Below are 21567 nucleotides of genomic sequence, written 5' to 3'. Positions count from 1 at the left end.
GAAAACGATAACATGCATCAATCAAGTCAGCGAGCCTGACCACCGGATCCCGTTAGTCTCCTCTTACGACAAGCATAGTCGCCTTTTACGACAAGCATGGTTTGCTTAAGACCTTTTCTACCCCGGGTTTTCACGGGACGTATCATTAGTGAAAAGTGAAATGTACTGGTGTTACATTTAAAGAATTCTTAAATCTTATAAAATATATGAAAAACAATCGCAAAATACACAACAGCTGATGGGTATCTAAGACATATTTTCCATAAAATCACAATTAATATTTTTCGGCACTAATTTACAACTTTTCAAACATTGTAGGGGTCATGCTGTTGCAAATTCATTTCTTACCCCAGTCTCCGTTGAACCCAAATTACCCAGCCAGAAATTATTATTCACACACTGTTGCAGAGAAGAGTGACGGTTAAACTCAAATTAACAACACTTCTTTCAGTTTTCAATTACATAAAACATCAAACTCGATACACTTTCTTTTGCCCCTCAAATTACTATAAAGGACATATGAATATACAAAACATGCAATAGAAGGAACCAGAAAACATGGATATGCAATATTACTTTGTGACTATGAAATACTACAGTAAGAAATAATGTATATAAAAAGTTGAAAATATGAGCCTTCTTTAGTTTCCCTTACTCCCAGTGTATTCCTTAGGCACTTGGCTCGACTCGACTAATAGAAACTCAGAAGCTCAGAAGCTCAGGAATCCATATTGGAAATAATTTCGTGAACCTCATGACACAACACCAACTGGCGGCGCAGAAACTGTTCAAATTACTTCCGTTTGCCCTTGTCTTCAAGTCAACCAACCTCTATGTCTCCAGGGCACGCATTTCGGTAAAGCGTTACTAACCCCTGGATCCTTTTTCGTCGTTCTCGGGATCTCAAATTACCCGCCTTTGATTTTCATTAACATTTTACTGACCAATCAAACGTCGAGATAAGGAAAAAGGAAATGGGTAAGGGAGGTGGACATGAAGACATCCTTTGTATCAAAAATCTTTTTCTGAGGGCTTTCGTTTTTCAATGTTAGATTTCTGGCGAACTCTATCGTAATCTATAGGACTGGCCGACAAGTTGTTTACATCGCGAACTCAACATTGAGGCTGGTATGGAACTTACATTCTGATTGGTCCGTTAGACTGTGTAGCATAGCAATTCAAACTGGCTAAAGAAATCAAGTTCTGTTTATTTTGAGATCACGAGAATGGACCCAGTGGGTGAACGTTTACCAACATGTTAGCCCTTAAGATATAGAGGATTTTCATATCAATTGCAATGTGTATACCTCATTTCTGCTAAGCATAGAATATGGCGATACAGTGCTTCTATGTGCATGACACTGACGATTTGAAAGCACTTTTGAGAGTTGACGGTTTCCTGTGTTTCTCCAGGTAGTGAGCACGGTACGATTGGTCAGCCGGACCCCATGTTGCATCTGGTACCAGAGACATCTTGACTCTCTGAAATACATCAAGTACATCATGCTGACAAAACAGTTTGGTTTCTGCTATCTTACTAACTTGAAACAAATGAACACTTATGAAAAACCCGCTAATGTCGATGGTTATCTGAAGTTTGTTCGTACATTAAGTCAGATTAGTCACTGCAAACTATTGTTTAACTGACTCAAGTAAATATAATGCCACATTTAACCATTATGGTTTTGAATTCTATGCAGAAGAAATTGAAGTTCAGATGGTGCTCGATGGAAGTGGTTTATGTTTGATATATAAAGTATCTATCGGGTTTGCTCTTTATTTACATTTTTTGTACTTACAGAGATAACACACGGGTCGTATCTTTGTTCGTTATGTATGAAAATATCTTTTCCATAAAGTTAGTGTGTCATTTATGTTTATTTTGTTTGTTGTTTAACGCCCCACACAGAATATTCCAGCTATATGACGCCGGTTTGTAAATAATCGACCAGACAATCCAGTGATTTACATCATAAGCATCGATCAACGCAGTTGGGATACCATGACATGCATCAACCAAAGCAGCGAGTCTGACCACCTGATCCCGTTAGTCGCCTTTTACGACAAGTAGGGTTGATGAAGACCAATTCTAACCTGGATCTTTGCGGATGTTCTTGTACTTACCTCCCAAAGGCTTCCCTTCTGTTTGTAAATAGCGACCACAATCATAACAACGACAGGTATCAATGGAATCGCTGCGATGATCCAGCCAATAACGTTCGTGTGATAGGGGTACACATATTTGCCATATGTTGGCGGTTCGTATTGGGTGAAGGTGAAGATGAGAGTTGTCTGAAAAAAGGCAGTACTTTATAGGTATTTATACCGTATAAAATATGAATTCAGCAGCAATGGTCAGCACATCTCTTGATATGTATCGTTTGTGCTTCGACGTAATTGTTTAAAATTCATTGATATCATATATGAAAATATTTTTGTTAAAACAATACCACTTTAACTCTCATCAAAATACAACAATTACATATACTTGCATAAAACATAGCTAGCATAAAGCATGTGCGTGGCAAATAGCCTCTCGTTTGGGAATATATATATTTTTTATATTTTCATATGGTAAGAAAAGCAAAATTTGCAACAGCACTGTTGATTATTGTGTGTGAGTGAGGTTGGTTGAAGGCCGCATTGATTAATGTGAATGAAAATAAACACGATTTAATCTTGTCAGTAATGTAATTATCTAACCAGAAGCATGGCTGGGGTGATATAACACCACGTAATCTTGAAGAACAGAGGAGCTGGTCTGCCAATCATCAGCTCGATGTCGTCACTGAAACGGTCAATACCTGGAACGAATAAACATGTGTAAATGTCTAAAAACTCATGTGTAAATGTTCATAAACTCATGTGTAAATGTTTATAAACACATGTGTAAATGTCTATAAACTCATGTGTAAATGTCTATAAACACATGTGTAAATGTCTATAAACACATGTGTAAATGTTTATAAACACATGAGTAAATGTCTATAGGCTCATGTGTAAATGTTTATAAACACATGTGTAAATGTCTATAAGCTCATGTGTAAATGTCTATAAACAGATTGTGCCGATGTACAATTGCAAATAATTTGAACACGATAGAATTACACACTACGAACAAACACAATAATTATAATAGTGATAATAATAACAATCGTCATAACAAAATCGACTCGGTTATAGAACAAGGGTAGAGAACAAGGATGTCTCGAGGTCCCATCACTTCATACCGTAGATCCAGGCCACTATGACACACTCCAGTAAACCCGAGAAGATGAGGAAAATGGCGACAATGTACCAGTCCAGCAACTGGAACACGTACACTCCACCCTGAAAAAAACATTGGGAAAACGTGTTATGATTTAAACAGTATTTTATTTCCATTAATGTTCAGATTTTACATTACATGACGTTACAAAATGGAAAAAGGATTAGCAAAAAGGCCAAAAAGGCCTATATTAATGCTTCTCCAAATATTGTACATCATACATGTAGATTGTAATGAAATCTATAGAGCAGACATTAATGAGTAACACAAAATGAAATAAAATGGAAAGCAAGATACCAAATGCATTTTATATTCTTAAACGTGTTATGTGGTAACTTCTTCATAGAAACGTCCATTAGCAGTTTTGCTTGACCTACATGCCATGAATTCACAAGGTAAATATCTTTGGCATATTTAGCTAGATCTCTCAGACTATATAAACACTGACACTGCAAGACTCCCAAATGTAAAACTATTGGCTTCTTATTCCTCAAATAGGACCAGAGCGATAGAACAAGGACCAAGTCGTTAACACTTAGGTGAAAGATTTCTTAGACATTTGTAAAACGTTTGGTTTATATTTACTAAATGGCGGATTTTTTTATGAAGGGAATTATACCTTTGTTGGAGCAACACGAGTAAGCTCAGAACGTATTTGTGTGTCAGCATCTATTTACAAGTATGTAAAGGACTTTAAAGTTATAAGTCTCACTGAGTCAGACCATTTTCCCTTATTTGCCTCTTTCTCATCATTGTTTAATGTAGCAGACACCCTAGAACAGGATTACAGCCTGGGCGAGGTCAGCTGTAGTTTGTTTGTTTGTTTGTTGTTTAACGCCGCACTCTGCAATATTCCTGCTATATGACGGCGGTCTGTAAAATAATCGAGTCTGGACCAGACAATCCAGTGATTGACATCATGAGCATCGATCCAGGCAATTGGGATCGATGACATGTATCAACTAAGTCAGCGAGCCTGACCACCCGATCCCGTTAGTCGCCTTTTACGACAAGCATAGTCACCTTCTACGGCAAGTATGGGTTGCTGAAGACAAATTCTACCCCGGAATCTTCACGGGTCAGGACAGCTGTAGATATATATGGAACACAGATAAGTGTGAAGACTATCTGAATAATTTTTAAGGTGAATTAGTGCACGAAATGTTAAAATGACTTCATTAACTGTGTGGAAATTGATATTGATAAAGCCGCAGAGAGGTTACAGCATTTAATACAATACTGTGGAAAGAATATGAAAGTAAAGACGTCCAAATATATAGGCTTTAAGAAACAATCAGAATGGCATGATGAAGAGTGTCAAAGAAAAGCATAAGCTCTTGAACACATTCAGAAAGGTGTCTTCTCCGGCAAACTACAACTTATACAAGAACACTTGAAACAAATATAAATCTTTATGAAAAGAAAAAAAGAGACTTATTTTAAGCTGAGCATTACAAAAGCATTAGTTAATGCTGCGAATGATAGTAACTGTACAACATTTTGGAGACTTGTTAAACGGTATCACCTGACTCTCGCAGGACTCTAGTATCGCACCTGTAACGTGGGGAGATTATTTTAAGGAATTGCTTAATCCAGTGCCAATAGGGGATAAGGATTTCTCAACTGAAGTGAGTGAGTTTCTTGAATATCCTCGTGATAGCTTATGCCCAGACTGTCAAAAACAAGATGATATTTTATCGTGTGATTTTATCGAACAAGATGCAGTGCTGTCCAGTGTATATCACTTCTCAATATAATTGGTAAAATGTTTTCTTATGTTTGCAATAAAAGACTAGAATGTTTCTTAGATTAAAAAGGCATAATTGGTTAATATCAACTGACTTTCGAAAGACATTTGATATGATTAATAGGTGTAAGTTAATGTATATTTTATTGCAAAATGGCATTCGCGGCCAGTGGTTTGTACTATATAGAGTATGTATAATGATATTAAATCAACTGTATCATACGTTTATGGTAAGAAAATGACTGAGTATTTTGATAGTTCATGTGGGGTAAGACAAGGTTGTACTCTTAGTCCCGTCTGCTTTCTTCGTTTATCAACGAATTAGTTATATGTTTGGAAAGTAAATTCCATGATGGTGTCTTTATCTCGGAGGAAATGTTGTTGTTGCTTGCCGACGATTTAATACTTGTTGCAGACAGTGTATTAAAATTACAAAAACGTCTTGATGAATTATATCTATACTATTATAAATGGGGTATGGATAATATCGAGTACAACTATTGCGTTTAAAATGGGAGGCCCCTTGTCAAAAAATGAGAAATGGTAATATAATGGTGAGCGTAGGAAACAAACTGGGCATCGCATATCAGACTTTTGCTAGTCATTATGGTTTGGGGGATGTATGGGTTGCACAAAGCTTTGGCAACACAGAATTATTTGTACATGTGTTCAGCAAAAGAAATAAATATTGTTCGTTTCAAGATTGGCATATATCTCGAGGCAGCAAGACCATTTCATTCCACTGCAAAATCTCATATCGTTTGCGAAAAATCTGAGTCAAATATTAAGCACTTTGTATATATATAAGGCTAATACCAAAATTTAGATGCGAACAAAATACTCTTGGTATTCAACTTGTTAGTAGGGATGTTGCTAATATTGAGGATGAGGCCGTCTTATGCAAACACTGTCATGTAATTGAGGATGAACGTAATGTTATATAGAATTGTCCTCTTTATACAAGTCGAAGGGAAATGTTTATCCCAAAGACAGTTTATCATCATTATTTTTGTTTTGAAAATTTCTGACAATCATCCAACAATAATACAATGATAAATTTTGCAACATTTCTAATGTACGTGTACGAAAGTATCAATTAGGTAACTCTTAGATAAAAATATATATGATGTAAATGTATCTTGTACAATGGGTCAATTGGCCTTCATACAAATAAATCTGTCTGTCTGTCTGTCTGTCTGTGTGTTATTCCTCAAATATGATATTTCTACAGCAACAACGTTGACATGTTTGTATCTCTGATATAGATATGTTGTCTGAGGATATGTTACAAAAATGTGTGCTAATATGTTGAACAAATGTCTGACAATATGTTAAACGAATATCTGATGATATGTTGAAGAAAGTCTGATGATATTTTGAACAGATGTCTGATGATATGTTGAACATATGTCTGATTATATGTTAAACAAGTTTCTGATGATATATTGAACAAATGTCTGATGATAAGTTGTACAGATGTCTGATGATATGTTGTACAAATGTCTGATGATAAGTTGTACAAATGTCTGATGATAAGTTGTACAAATGTCTGATGATAAGTTGTACCAATGTCTGATGATATGTTGTACAAATGTCTGATGATAAGTTGTACAAATGTCTGATGATAAGTTGTACAAATGTCTGATGATATATTGAACAAATGTCTGATGATAAGTTGTACAAATGTCTGATGATGAGTTGTACAAATGTCTGATGATATGTTGTACAAATGTCTGATGATAAGTTGTACAGATGTCTGATGATATGTTGTACAAATGTCTGATGATATGTTGTACAAATGACTGATGGTAAGTTGTACAAATGTCTGATGATAAGTTGTACAAATGTCTGATGATATGTTGTACAAATGTCTGATGGTAAGTTGTACAAATGTCTGATGATAAGTTGTACAAATGTCTGATGATGTGTTGAATAATGCCTAAACATACCTCAGTGGTCATCACAAGTCCAAGGAGGAATGACACAATGCAGTAGACGCCATTCAATAGTACTCTCCATCTGATCAGTTTGGGATATTCATCTAAGATGGCAGTTACGACTGTCTCAACCATCGAGAACTGAAAAAATGGTTTCAAAAGAATTTCAGAGAAAGGGAACATGAGACATATGTAATAAGCGCCCCGCTCTAATAAGTGCCCACGGCGATATTTGCTAATACATTGGCTAGTGAACAATCCTATCTTCCGATTGATCAATGTTCACAAGACTTATGTATTCGCGCATAATACGCACTCGTGGGCTATATGAACCCTTAATTATGGGCAATTAAATTCTGGAAAAATATATCTGTCGAATATATATAAACATTTCAGGCTGTCCGCATTAACCACGAAATTTATCTTTCAGCTGTTTGTTTTTCTCACCAAAATAATATTCTAATAAGAGCCCACTATTTCTAATTTTGAGAGCGCCCCGGGCGCTTATTACGTCGAATACGGTACTTGCCATACATTGGTTTACATGGACATAAACTCCCGCACCATGTCATCATACAGCTTATAATGCCCCCTGTGGAACTTCATTTTAGGAAAGGTTATTATAAAAATGCGGGGAAATATAATTAGATTATTAAAGAAGATGTAGAAATACATTTAAAAAAACACACAATAATGTCGGACATTTCATAAAGGTTGTCAACCAAAATTAGACGAGCTTTATGTGCATAACGTACGACTCAAAGATAGGGCGCGTCTTGTTTCCCCCATACTAATGCCCCTTTCAGACGGGCCCTGAACATGATGATTTAAGATAAGTCAGTCATTAAATGAACACTAATACACGTTGTCGTGACGATTCCATGCGCCCTTTGGCAAATGCTGAGGTAAGACAGAACGATTGTTGATGTAAATTTTAAACCTCAACGCCAGAGAATAGTCTCAATTGTCTTCCAAAACAGTACACTGGGCGTAAAAGGCACAACAGTGGTGAAAATGAAGCCAATGGATCAGCTTTTCGCCAACAGGGTAAGCATACCTTTCTCTACCTCTAGCACTCGCCTCTCACAAAATTTGCACAAAAAGGAAGAGTGAGGAACGCGGGCAATAACACAGACATAATCGTTGACGTAATATGAAATGACGTGACAGAATGACACTGCGCGCATCTCAAATGTACGAAACAATATACTTTCTTATCAACGGTTCACCTTAAAGTGCAGAATGTTTAGAATTATTGATTGTACAAAAGTATGCTGTTTTTTTATGATACACACATCTTTTCGTTAATTTCTATTTCCACTGGAGGATAATATCCATATACATAGTTCACGATGATGCTCCTACCAGCGAGTCCAGTGACAGGAGGATAAGCATGATGAAGAACAAGACACTCCAGAGTTGCGGAAGCGGAAGTTGGGAAAGGGCTTCTGGGTAAATAACAAAGCCCAATCCAGGTCCTATAACAGAATCAAAAGTGAATTTCATCATATTTAGTCTGTGAATTATAAAACAACACATTTCTTAAAAAACAACAACACGGTAGTGAATTAATATGTGCCTTGTGTGCCATTATGTAGATAGTATCCAGCTTCCATGAATGAAATACTAATGATACATGATTACTTACACAACGTCACCCAGTTGTAATTAAATAGAAGACGTTAGTCCTGTCTATCTCAAAATGTGACACACGCATCATGATGCTTAAATGGTGGAATCATCTCATCTCATTCTCATAAGATTTATTCATTCATATAATGAAAATAAATTGCCAATGCAGAAGAATAGCCAGTCTAGATGATCCGCCAAAACAGATTAAGATTTGGCGTAAAGGTAAAAAAAAGCTGTCAAAGTTATATGAATGGATAATTGAAAATCAGTGATAATACCAGGTGTTCGCAAAAAAAGGTGAACATGTCCTGCCCTACCGGTAGCACCTGCTATTCAAGGCCGAAAACTATTAAGATCCCTTTGTTCAAAAGTTAAGTGATAATAAAACATTATTCTTTCGTTACTACAATTCAGTAGTAGATAATAATAAACTGCCGGGAAAATAAAGAATACACTAATACTGGATTGTGACAAAAAATGAAAGAAACAAAAATGGTTGTTCGATGGTGATGCATTTGATACGGGTATCAGGATTATATTTTGAAGCTAATATTTGCAATGTCGGCGACTGTATTCATACATTTTGATAATGTCTGTTTTGGTGTAATCCATTTTTCAAGTGAATACTTTCTTTTGCTTATGGCAGTTTATGTCACAAGTGTTTGTGTATCATGCTCTTTATCTTTCAACTTCTCATCCTGGTTTATTTGTGTTTCATATCAGGCATATTGTAATCAATGTCAGCTTTCTTGATAAAGTTTAACCTCTCATTTTGTCTGCTGTATGACGCACGTAATCCCTATTTTTATCAAATATATTTCCAAATTTCTCATTTTATTCCTAGGAATGCCATGAAACTTTATACAGCGAAGCCCCGTAGAAGTAAATAAATGTTCCCTGCAAAATCCAGATAAACAAATCATGAGTTAGAGTAGTATTATAAGCACATATTTATTGCTCCAACAGTGCGAGAAGTGCGGAATGAAAGAAGTCCGGATTGCGGATTGACAAAGTGAGTGAGTTGGGTTTAACGCCGCTTTTAACAGTATTCCAGTTATATCGTGGCTTGTCGGCTTAATGTGGGAGGAAAGCCCGAAGTGATGCAGGTCTCAGACGTTTACCACTTCGGTGAAACCCACCAGCACGGGTATGGTGCTGACAAACCTAGAAACATAATCGGGGCGAACCGGGATTCGAACCCACAATCATAGGTTTCTGGCGTGCCAAAGGGACGCAACTCTGCACAGCGAATCGCGGCGCCTTAGACGACTGGGCCACCCATGCCCCCCCGGATTGACAAAGTTTGCTAACACCTGCCATCATCACTATTTGACCAGGTGTTCGCGAGTAGGACATACGTATCGTGTAGTCGGAATCGTACATACGACTCTGCCTTTAGCAGAGATTTCTGATAATTTTGGAAATGGTTATGTCGCTTTTATATATGTAGTTACCTGACGACACAACATCCTCTATTGGCACATTTGCTTCTTTGGCCATGAATCCCAGGATCGAGAAGACGACGAGGCCAGCAAACAGGCTTGTCCCTTCACACACAAACGTGCAAAAAACCGCATTCCTAAATTTAGAAAAATGGGAAATGATATGTGAACATGCAACGTGTCAGACTTGTATCGCTGAGTAATCCTGCCATTTCACACGATGAAAGGACGCTGTATCTCATTATGAGTTTCACCAGTTGACAGTGGGAGTTCTTGATATTCTTTAAACACAAAATGTGTATTAGTATATGCACTGACGTAAAGAGACAGAAAAACAATTACTGATAACTATTCTGATTACTCATCGACTAAAACGGCATTTTACTCAGCATCTACACTTCTGATCCATCAAAGTCATCAACAGTAGTTAAGTTTATATAATGGCAGTATAACACATTCGTGTTGCATTTTACCATGACTGGTCGTTTATCCATCATTAACGCAATGTGAACATCAGGTTATGTGGTACATGTCCATGACAATATTTACTTTGTTTTGCATTACGACTGTCATGGTAGAATGTTCATGCAACTATTATTGTTATTATTATAATATAATATATTAACTGACATTTGACTACTTGTCACAACAGACAGTGAATTTATGTAAAACGTAACAATATAGGTCAATTACGTGCAGACTGACATGAAACAACGGCGAATACACTCATATATTTTCAAACTTAACTCTCTAAATAAAAATATATTTCAATAGTTGATGATAAGCGAAATGTTTTCAGGTTTCAAGTATTTGCACTGGTTAGTATTTGACGTTTAATCTGTGATACCTTGCACCTTACATTTTATTTTCCATTTTTTCAAAACATCAGTAGTTGTTACTTGTCATGAACAATGTTAATGAACTCACTCACTCACTCACACTTTACTAAATGTCTCTTACGACCTTATGATATTACAAAAAGGAACACGATCGTATGATAATACGACTTGAAACTATCTACTTAACATAATCATTCGTCTTTGTTTGTATCAACGTAGTATGCCAATGTTACACCTGACGTAACCTCCCGGGGAACGGTACTAATCCTCAGTATGATGCTAAACTGTTCGACGTCAGTGGCATGAATCATACTTGCTAGAATTGCAGGGTTTCAGATCGGTTCATTTTCTAGCACATTGACTAATTGCAATGCAAAATGTTTTTTAAATAAAATTTGAAAATGATATAAAACTTATCTTTTATAGTTAATAAAATCATGTCCTGATGTCATTTCTCTCCAGCAAAATCACTGGATTGCCAAGTGGTCGGATCTTAGCACCTCTTTAATACCATTCCGCCGGGGATAACTGTTATACCTCATCTTAACACCCAGTACGTGACTGTGGTATCCTCTATATCTCCAGGGCAAAATCTACTCTAACCCCTGGATTCATTCCTGTGGTTCTCGCGATCTCAAATTACAGACCAATCAAACGTCGAGATAAGGAAAACGAAAATGGGTAATGGAAGATTTAATTGACAAAAATACTTCCTTTCCACCGAAAAGAATTTTGAGGGATTTCTTTTGCGTATCCGTCAGTTTTCCATGATGAATTTCTCGCAAACTCCATCATGATCAATGGCACAGACCGTCATGTTGTTGATATCGCCAACCCAAGACTAAGGCTAATTTGTAACTCGCATTCTGATTGGTCTGTGAGACTGAGTAGCGTAGCAAATCCTATTGGCTAATTTAAATCAAGGACAGGTAACCTGAGATCGCCAGAACCAGGGGAATGGATCCAGATCTTGATGATCCACCGGAACAGTCCATTTATATAGAGTAACACCTATGCATTATAACCCTATATAAAGTAACACCTATGTAAATAACGCCTATGCATTATAACACCTATGTTAATAACGCCTATATAATGGAACAGCAAAGCAAAATAACAGTTTTGCAATATAACACCTTTGCAAAAATAACTCGTATGCAAAATAACACCTAAGTAAAATAATACCTATTTAACATAACGCCTAGATAAAATAACTCCTATGTAATATAACACGCATGTCAGAAAACGATTGAGGGACACACATGTTTAGTTTGAGTGCACACAAAGTGAGCTTTACGAATGCCATTAGAGAATATATGATAAAAAGTGATGATAATCTCGTGATTGAGACAGCCATAGCTTTGCACTTTAGAATGCTCTCACAGTACCTCCTTGACTTAAGCAGGTATGGCAGACCACATCCACTCTCCTTACCAGGACACGTCACCTTTTCTTATCAAAAAATATCTATGAATCAGCATGGATAATGGAAACATGCATTAAAGGTACTAATAAATCTCATCGGACTACAAACATGAACACATCACTGCAGAGGACAATTTACCATCCTGCAAAAACTCGAAAGGTCCAGCAAGAATAGCAGCATATTAGCTGTTAGGTCGTCAACTAAACACCATATTATCGTATGAGTACATACAAGCCCACTAAAGAAATTACACTAATCGATATCTATATCTAATCTATGAATCTCCACACTAAACGGACAAAAGATACAGAGTCAACGAGCAGCTAACATACCTTGTTGGACAATGTGCCAAAAAGACAAATATCGCAAAACATATATTTTGCATATTTTGAAGTATTTTATATGCGAGTATATTGTGGGGTCATTGTTCAGCCACCATTACGTTCTTGACAAAAATACAAGTGGAAGGCATGTATTTTAGATCGTTCCAGGATTGATATACACTTTTGTGTGATGGACAATGTATACCAATCGTGACGTACTGACGATGGTTTTGTTATTGATTTCATTTTGTATCATATTTAACTATAGAAATGCCAATGCAATTATAAACATGAGCATTAATTAATCACCCCCCGATTTTTCGGATATATGCTTCATTAAAACATGTGATTTATAGTTGGAATCACGACAAAAAAATGTACTTTGACGGAACGCCTGGCACATTACACAAATAATGAGCCTGACACCCTCAATCGGTATCAATTGATTTGCGTTATGCGAGAAAACTAAAAGCGTTCTATTTAATAAAGCTGAAATGTATGAGAACCCAGCCTACACTACGAATCGGACTGTCACATTATGCAGGGAAAACGATAATTGTCAATCTAGAAATCACCACTGACTGAGTCTGGAGTATCCACTCCTCTCAAGGATGGCATTCGCAAGGCATCTCCTCGTGATGCTGATCAGGTTTTCAACAATGGGGTCCTCTGCCATTCCTGGTGCAGTACCTGGGTCACTTCACTCAGATTTTGAACTGGGGGGGTCTCTGGCTCCCTGGCCAAGGTAATCCAAAAGGTGTTCAGATCAGGGTTTGTTATTATTTTTCGGAACTGGATTCTGAATCAGGCAGTGCTGAATTAATGCTCGTGTGTATAATTTCTCAGTTGAGACATGACCTTGTGTCCGCAAGTCGGATTGATACATGTTCACTAATAAGACGGATTATTACCTGAGACAGTTGGTATTGAACTTGGTGTAGCTGGCCATGGTGATGATACAGCCCCAAGCCGGGCCCAGGGAGTAGAATACCTGGAGACAGGCTTCTAACCACACCTGAAATATATACAGGGACAATTATGTATATGGTAAAGAAATCATTGTCATTACGAATGGTAAAAGAGGCATAAAAAGATAAAACTGACAAATACAATCAATGTATCAGGACGAACTATGTGAAATTGCAGAAACATTTCGAATGATAAAAGAGATGTAAAGAGATTAAAGTGAATATTGACATATATGTATTTGGAAAGACTCCCCAGAATCCTTGATCAAGTCGTTGGCACTTTCAAGTTGTCATGTTACAGACTAGAGGTAAATTCAAGACATTCCTACTAAATATATTCCCAGTGAGTAAACAAAAGACGTCAGCACCAGAAAACAACCAGTCTCAGTTATTTGCAGAAAAAGATTCCATTGGAGGCAAAAAGCAAAACAGTGGTGAAAATGTAATGAATGGAACACTGAAAACATGTTTTATGTTTAAGTTATTATCGATAACAAACAAAGCATTGGCACCTTCATAGCCTAACGGCTGGCTGTTCACCTGGAAACATCACTATTTGACAATGATTCAATAACACATGCTCCTGATATAGTCGGAGTTGTACAATGGACTCTGCTTTTAGCAGATGTTTCTTCTGATTATGGAAATGGTTTTGTCGCTTTTATTTAATCTCAGGCAATGGGTTATCCACGGTATCATTTCTTAAGCTTTACGCGACACAACTACATCGCATTGTGGATGTGTTCACGGTGCTGGATGAATTTAGTGTATGCAAAGTATTGACGATGAGTCAGTCGATATAAGATAGTTTACCTGTATCTCCAGGAGTTTACTGAAGTTTGGAGTGATGTAAAACAGAGCGCCTTCTGTTCCTCCAGGTAGAGTCAGGCCACGAATCAGCAGGACAATCAGGATGACGTAGGGTACGGTAGCTGTCACGTACACAGCCTGAACAACAAGTTAATACGTTTTAATATTATTGTTGTCTATAAGTGAAGCACTGTTGAGTCCAGTCCTGTCGTCTTTGTCAGTCATATGTGGTACGGTATGATTCGATTCATTAGTTCAACTATAATATCCAATTTTTCGCAAACATTGATATCTCAAGTTGAATTTTCTCTCCGCCAAAATTGAAATGAAGTTTTATACCGTTATGGTAGTTACTTTAAGCGTCCGTTAGGAAACATTTTCACAACAGATCATACACAGATGTATAGCTTACCTTCCCTACAGATCTCACACCTCTTACGACACATACAAAGATGATAACCCAAGACGCAAGAAGACACAACGCCAGCTCCCATTTGATTGGTCCAAGGTAGTTTATGCCAGACGATATACCAAGAGCTTTGTATCTACAAACATAAACTCCTTTCATACGTTGTCCAATTAAGAAAAATTAGAAGCTTACGATCTAAATCACTAAAATGGTCAAGCATTTTCTATACATTAACACAATTTCTACAAATCAAGTACTATTTGTTCATCAAGAATTATAAGAATAGCTGTGTTTATAAAGACTAGCAGATATTTGAAATGTCTCCATGTTCAAAGAGATTTGTTTTGCATTATTATCATTTTGTATACTAACGACTGTGTAAGCTCACACCAAAACTGTTTCAGAGTAAAGTTCGACGATGATGCAGCTATAAGCAGTCTAAAGTTTGACAACGAGGAAACCTATAAACAAGAGTACTTATATTTATCAAGTGGTTTGAGGACAATTCTCTACAGGTTCGCTATAAGCAGTCTATAGTTTGACGGGGAAACCTAGAGTAAAGTTCGCGGATGATGCAGCTATAAGCAGCCTATTGTTTGACAACGAGGAAACCTATAAACAAGAGTACTTATATTTATCAAGTTGTGTGGGGATAATTCTCTACAGGTTCGCGATAAGCAGTCTATAGTTTGACGGGGAAACCTAGAGTAAAGTTCGTCGATGATGCAGCTATAAGCAGTCTATTGTTTGACGAGGAAACCTATAAACAAGAGTACTTATATTTATCAAGTTGTGTGGGGATAATTCTCTACAGGTTCGCGATAAGCAGTCTATAGTTTGACGGGGAAACCTAGAGTAAAGTTCGTCGATGATGCAGCTATAAGCAGTCTGTTGTTTGACGAGGAAACCTATAAACAAGAGTACTTATATTTATCAAGTTGTGTGGGGATAATTCTCTACAGGTTCGCGATAAGCAGTCTATAGTTTGACGGGGAAACCTAGAGTAAAGTTCGTCGATGATGCAGCTATAAGCAGTCTATTGTTTGACGAGGAAACCTATAAACAAGAGTACTTATATTTATCAAGTGGTTTGAGGACAATTCTCTACAGGTTCGCGATAAGCAGTCTATAGTTTGACGGGGAAACCTAGAGTAAAGTTCGTCGATGATGCAGCTATAAGCAGTCTATTGTTTGACGAGGAAACCTATAAACAAGAGTACTTATATTTATCAAGTTGTGTGGGGATAATTCTCTACAGGTTCGCGATAAGCAGTCTATAGTTTGACGGGGAAACCTAGAGTAAAGTTCGCGGATGATGCAGCTATAAGCAGTCTATTGTTTGACAACGAGGAAACCTATAAACAAGAGTACTTATATTTATCAAGTTGTGTGGGGATAATTCTCTACAGGTTCGCGATAAGCAGTCTATAGTTTGACGGGGAAACCTAGAGTAAAGTTCGTCGATGATGCAGCTATAAGCAGTCTATTGTTTGACAACGAGGAAACCTATAAACAAGAGTACTTACATTTATCATGTGGTGTGGGGATAATTCTCTACAGGTTCGCGATAAGCAGTCTATAGTTTGACGGGGAAACCTAGAGTAAAGTTCGTCGATGATGCAGCTATAAGCAGTCTATAGTTTGACGGGGAAACCTAGAGTAAAGTTAACCGATGATGCAGCTATCAGCAGTCTATAGTTTGACGGGGAAACCTAGAGTAAAGTTAACCGATGATGCAGCTATAAGCAGTCTATAGTTTGACGGGGAAACCTATACAAGAGTACTTATATTTATCAAGTGGTGTGATCACAATTCTCTACAGGTTCGCTATAAGTAGTCTATAGTTTGACGGGGAAACCTATAAACAAGAGTACTTATATTTATCAAGTGGTGTGATCACAATTCTCTACAGGTTCGCTATAAGTAGTCTATAGTTTGACGGGGAAACCTATAAACAAGAGTACTTATATTTATCAAGTGGTGTGGGGATAATTCGCTACAGGTTCGCTATAAGCAGTCTATAGTTTGACGGGGAAACCTAGAGTAAAGTTCGACGATGATGCAGCTATAAGCAGTCTATTGTTTGACAACGAGGAAACCTATAAACAAGAGTACTTATATTTATCAAGTTGTGTGAGGACAATTCTCTACAGGTTCGCGATAAGCAGTCTATAGTTTGACGGGGAAACCTAGAGTAAAGTTAACCGATGATGCAGCTATCAGCAGTCTATAGTTTGACGGGGAAACCTAGAGTAAAGTTAACCGATGATGCAGCTATAAGCAGTCTATAGTTTGACGGGGAAACCTATACAAGAGTACTTATATTTATCAAGTGGTGTGATCACAATTCTCTACAGGTTCGCTATAAGTAGTCTATAGTTTGACGGGGAAACCTATAAACAAGAGTACTTATATTTATCAAGTGGTGTGATCACAATTCTCTACAGGTTCGCTATAAGTAGTCTATAGTTTGACGGGGAAACCTATAAACAAGAGTACTTATATTTATCAAGTGGTGTGGGGATAATTCGCTACAGGTTCGCTATAAGCAGTCTATAGTTTGACGGGGAAACCTAGAGTAAAGTTCGACGATGATGCAGCTATAAGCAGTCTATTGTTTGACAACGAGGAAACCTATAAACAAGAGTACTTATATTTATCAAGTTGTGTGAGGACAATTCTCTACAGGTTCGCGATAAGCAGTCTATAGTTTGACGGGGAAACCTATAAACAAGAGTACTTATATTTATCAAGTTGTGTGAGGACAATTCTCTACAGGTTCGCGATAAGCAGTCTATAGTTTGACGGGGAAACCTATAAACAAGAGTACTTATATTTATCAAGTTGTGTGAGGACAATTCTCTACAGGTTCGCGATAAGCAGTCTATAGTTTGACGGGGAAACCTATAAACAAGAGTACTTATATTTATCAAGTTGTGTGAGGACAATTCTCTACAGGTTCGCGATAAGCAGTCTATAGTTTGACGGGGAAACCTATAAACAAGAGTACTTATATTTATCAAGTTGTGTGAGGACAATTCTCTACAGGTTCGCGATAAGCAGTCTATAGTTTGACGGGGAAACCTATAAACAAGAGTACTTATATTTATCAAGTTGTGTGAGGACAATTCTCTACAGGTTCGCGATAAGCAGTCTATAGTTTGACGGGGAAACCTATAAACAAGAGTACTTATATTTATCAAGTTGTGTGAGGACAATTCTCTACAGGTTCGCGATAAGCAGTCTATAGTTTGACGGGGAAACCTATAAACAAGAGTACTTATATTTATCAAGTTGTGTGAGGACAATTCTCTACAGGTTCGCGATAAGCAGTCTATAGTTTGACGGGGAAACCTATAAACAAGAGTACTTATATTTATCAAGTTGTGTGAGGACAATTCTCTACAGTTGAATGTTAAGAAGACAACAGGTCTTATCATAGATTTCCGATGAAAGAACTCAAACATTACACCAGTGATCATCAATGGAAAAGCCGTCCAAGCCGTGACAGAATTAAAGTACCTCGGGACCATCATTGACAATAACTTGACGTTTTACCCAAAACACAGATGCCATATACAAAAAGTGTCAGTCTCGCCTATACTTTCATACGGAAAGTGCGATCTTTTAATATTGACTCCAGAATAATGGTTATTATCTTATAAAGGTTTATTTCAACTTTCTCTGTGCAATGTGGAAACAGTGGCCTCTCACTTCAAAACAAGAATAGACTGAAGAAGAGTGAAAGTATAGGAGGGACGATTGCCGGATGTGAATGGGAGAACCTTGACGTTTAATACGAAATGTATGTTGTTAATTTAGACTCATGAATTTTAGACGATCCACTTTTAGAACTCTTGTTATCCTGTTTACAATCTGGACAGAGATATCTCATTCCGAAAGTTATATCTTAACGATACAGGACCTCGTTTATTCCAGTTAGCGTATCACTTTTAAACAAATGTCAAATCCTCGTATTTTTAAGTGTTTTAACCAAATATCTACAGCACTTGAATCGCATACCTTTAAAAGTTTTGATGCTCTTAATACTAACTGTAAGATACTACTACTTACTGCCAGAATTCCTCTGCTGCTGTGTGCGATAGAGAGTCATTGTTCCACCGATTGTCATCAAAGTGTGTGCCATTGCTGTGTGCTGCTGCCACGGATGTGTAGGCGCTATTGAAGCCGCTGGTCATGTTTACTAGTCCAGTCCCATTCACATTCGTAGAATTGAACGCTACAAAATGAAACATGCATGCTTTGATGAAGTATTATCATATTTCAAAACTGGAAGAACATTGGATGTGCATTAAACAGTGTAAATAATACTGTTCTGTTCACGATGAAGGACATACACTGGCATCAGATGTTTAAAGCCTGTTTAACAAAACATGTTTTTTAGGGTTAATATTCTAAACAGATAATGGAACAGTGGAACCTGTCAAAGACTTGCGTGGGATCAAATATTTTCGTCCAGTCAGACAGAGGTCCGGATTAGTAAGATTGCTGCAAGAGTTACGCCCCTTACTGTCCCAACATGAACACAGATCGAAGACACATATGAAACATGGGTTTAAAAGTATGTGTCCTGTATCTTCTAGTCTGTCTCACAGTCTCCGAAACTTATTATTTCCCCTCGAACCATTCCTCACTGAAATGGTATAGCCCTAAATAAAGCAAGTCTAGATTTTCCACAGATTTAGGTCTCAATATTCTATCTCAGGGGTTCCATTTCAAGTTGTTTCAAGCAAAGTTATATATTTTCAGAGGTCAAGTGTAAGTCTACATATGTACGTACGGTGTTGCTTTACAATCTTTTGGCAAAAGACCCGTGACGACCCGGGGTAGAAGAGGTCATCGGCAACCCATGCGTGCCGTAAAAGCCGAGCGACTAACGGGATCGGGTGGTCAGACTCGCTGACCTGGTTGCATGTCATCGATCCCAATTGAGTGGATAGATGTTCATGATATTAATCACTGGATTGTCTGGTCCAGACTCGATTATTTACAGACCTCCGTCCTATAGCTTGAATATTGCTGAGTGCGGCGTTAAACAACCAACCAACCAACTTTTGGCAAAACGCGTAGCCCATTGTTGTAAAGTCATGTAGTATGAAAAAAATATCTGCACAAAATATCACCACGTGTTGAATTATGACATCATAGCGGACGGGTCATACCATCAGTTAGTCTTTGGTTTAAGGCCTTGACGCTCGTGACGCATGCGTCGGTGTTCCAGATGTTGTTACAGTCTGTCCACGGGAGGGTGGTTCTGCAGGAGTAGATGGTGTAGTAGAGCGCCCAGGCGCAGATGACGGTCAGGTAGACCACACAGCTGAAGCACATGATCATCATACTCAGTCCGATACCTGCAAACAGAGAGATGATTTCTGTTGGGATGACAAATGCAAGTAGGCATTGAGAAGCGAGTCAGTGTTCTCGTGAGGTGAAAATGGTGTTTATCGTCGCTTTCGAGATGATAGCACTAATATAGCGATGTGCATGCATATATGTGTGTGTGTGTGTGTGTGTGTGTGTGTGTGTGTGTGTGTGTTTGCTTGTATGTGTGTGTGTGTGTGTGTGTGTGTGTGTGTGTGTGTGTGTTTGCTTGTATGTGTGTGTGTGGGGGGGGGGGGGGGGGGGGGTGTGTGGGGTGTGTGTGTGTGTGTGTGTGTGTGTGTGTGTGTGTGTGTGTGTGTGTGGCTACTTATACTATTACGGACTTCTACCGGTTTTATAGTGCTAGCCTGCTGCGACACCATACCGTAGTTTAACATGAATTCCCCACTCAGACACGGTATACCGAGCCGACCAGTCTATGTGTTTTCCATTGATGCCGAGAGCCAGGCAGGGAAACAGTGAATTATATCGTTTAATGTATTTTGGTATGAATCGGCCGGGGTTCGCACCACTGACCTTCCGCTCTCCGGACAGACGCTCTATCCACTATACCACGGAGACGGTCAGAAGGTTCCTTAAATGCGCAAACATGTATGCACGGGTTACCCAGTGGTCGAAGGAGCCATGGTTCTTAGCGCATAGTTGCGTCCCTTAGGTGTGCTAGAAAACCTATAAACGTGGGTTCGAATCCCAGTTCGCACTGATTAAGGTTCTAAGTCAGCACCATACCCGTGCTCGTGGGTTTCACCAAAGTGGTGAACGACTGAGACCTACATCACTTCGGACTTTCCACAAACATCAGGTTGACACGCCGTGATATAAATTAAATTATGTTCGAAGGGGCGGTAAATCCAACACAGTCACTGTTTATTTTCATGCAATCTAATAAAGATCAGATCTTACTTCTCGCTGCAGCTAAACAAGAACTAAGATCTGGGCCCACTTGCACAAAGCGATCTTAGTGTTAAGATTATCGAAAACCTATGTTAAAGTGTGGGAATATAATGGGAGATAATCTTAGCGCTAAGATCGCTTTGTGCAAGTGGGCCCTGATTTTAATGAGATTGATTTTCATGTTGAGAAAAACCTTACCCTTTAACAATGGACAAAGGCTCCATACGTGTGTCGGACTCATCGCTGAAAACTGCCCAAGGGACATCTCAAGGAAGAAAAGAGGCAGACCACACAACACAAGACACACGAGGAAAGGAATCAAGAAGGCACCTGAAATATATAAACAATAACTATACAGTAAACAGTCATCCAAAGGCTCCACTCATTTGAAAATCATAGTATTTTGGCTTATATCATATGATCCTAAGCTGGCCTGGTGGTGATTAACCTTTCAGTGGTTTCGGTGTAT

The 21567-nt window shown here is 38.0% G+C and overlaps 1 protein-coding gene across 2 annotated transcripts in view; it reads right to left on the bottom strand.

The window, feature by feature from the left end:
- Positions 1-21567, bottom strand: part of LOC124115734 (sodium- and chloride-dependent glycine transporter 2-like) — a 36900-nt gene continuing 15333 nt past the window's right edge. For both annotated transcript variants that reach the window (XM_046476835.2, XM_046476836.2), the window contains exons 3-15: positions 21297-21428; positions 19985-20173; positions 18876-19041; positions 14805-14937; positions 14396-14530; positions 13526-13629; positions 10039-10163; positions 8318-8430; positions 6965-7093; positions 3231-3330; positions 2704-2804; positions 2125-2292; positions 1-1482 (exon numbers count right to left, since the gene is read on the bottom strand). In XM_046476835.2, coding sequence (XP_046332791.2) covers positions 1348-1482; positions 2125-2292; positions 2704-2804; positions 3231-3330; positions 6965-7093; positions 8318-8430; positions 10039-10163; positions 13526-13629; positions 14396-14530; positions 14805-14937; positions 18876-19041; positions 19985-20173; positions 21297-21428 — 1730 coding nt within the window. In that variant the 3' untranslated portion in view covers positions 1-1347. The remainder of the gene's footprint in view (positions 1483-2124; positions 2293-2703; positions 2805-3230; positions 3331-6964; positions 7094-8317; positions 8431-10038; positions 10164-13525; positions 13630-14395; positions 14531-14804; positions 14938-18875; positions 19042-19984; positions 20174-21296; positions 21429-21567) is intronic.

The sequence above is a fragment of the Haliotis rufescens genome, unplaced genomic scaffold, assembly GCF_023055435.1.
Source record: "Haliotis rufescens isolate VD_foot unplaced genomic scaffold, xgHalRufe1.0.p SCAF_8, whole genome shotgun sequence".
In the NCBI taxonomy this organism is placed as follows: domain Eukaryota; kingdom Metazoa; phylum Mollusca; class Gastropoda; order Lepetellida; family Haliotidae; genus Haliotis; species Haliotis rufescens.
This window is presented reverse-complemented; position numbering and strand designations above follow the sequence as displayed.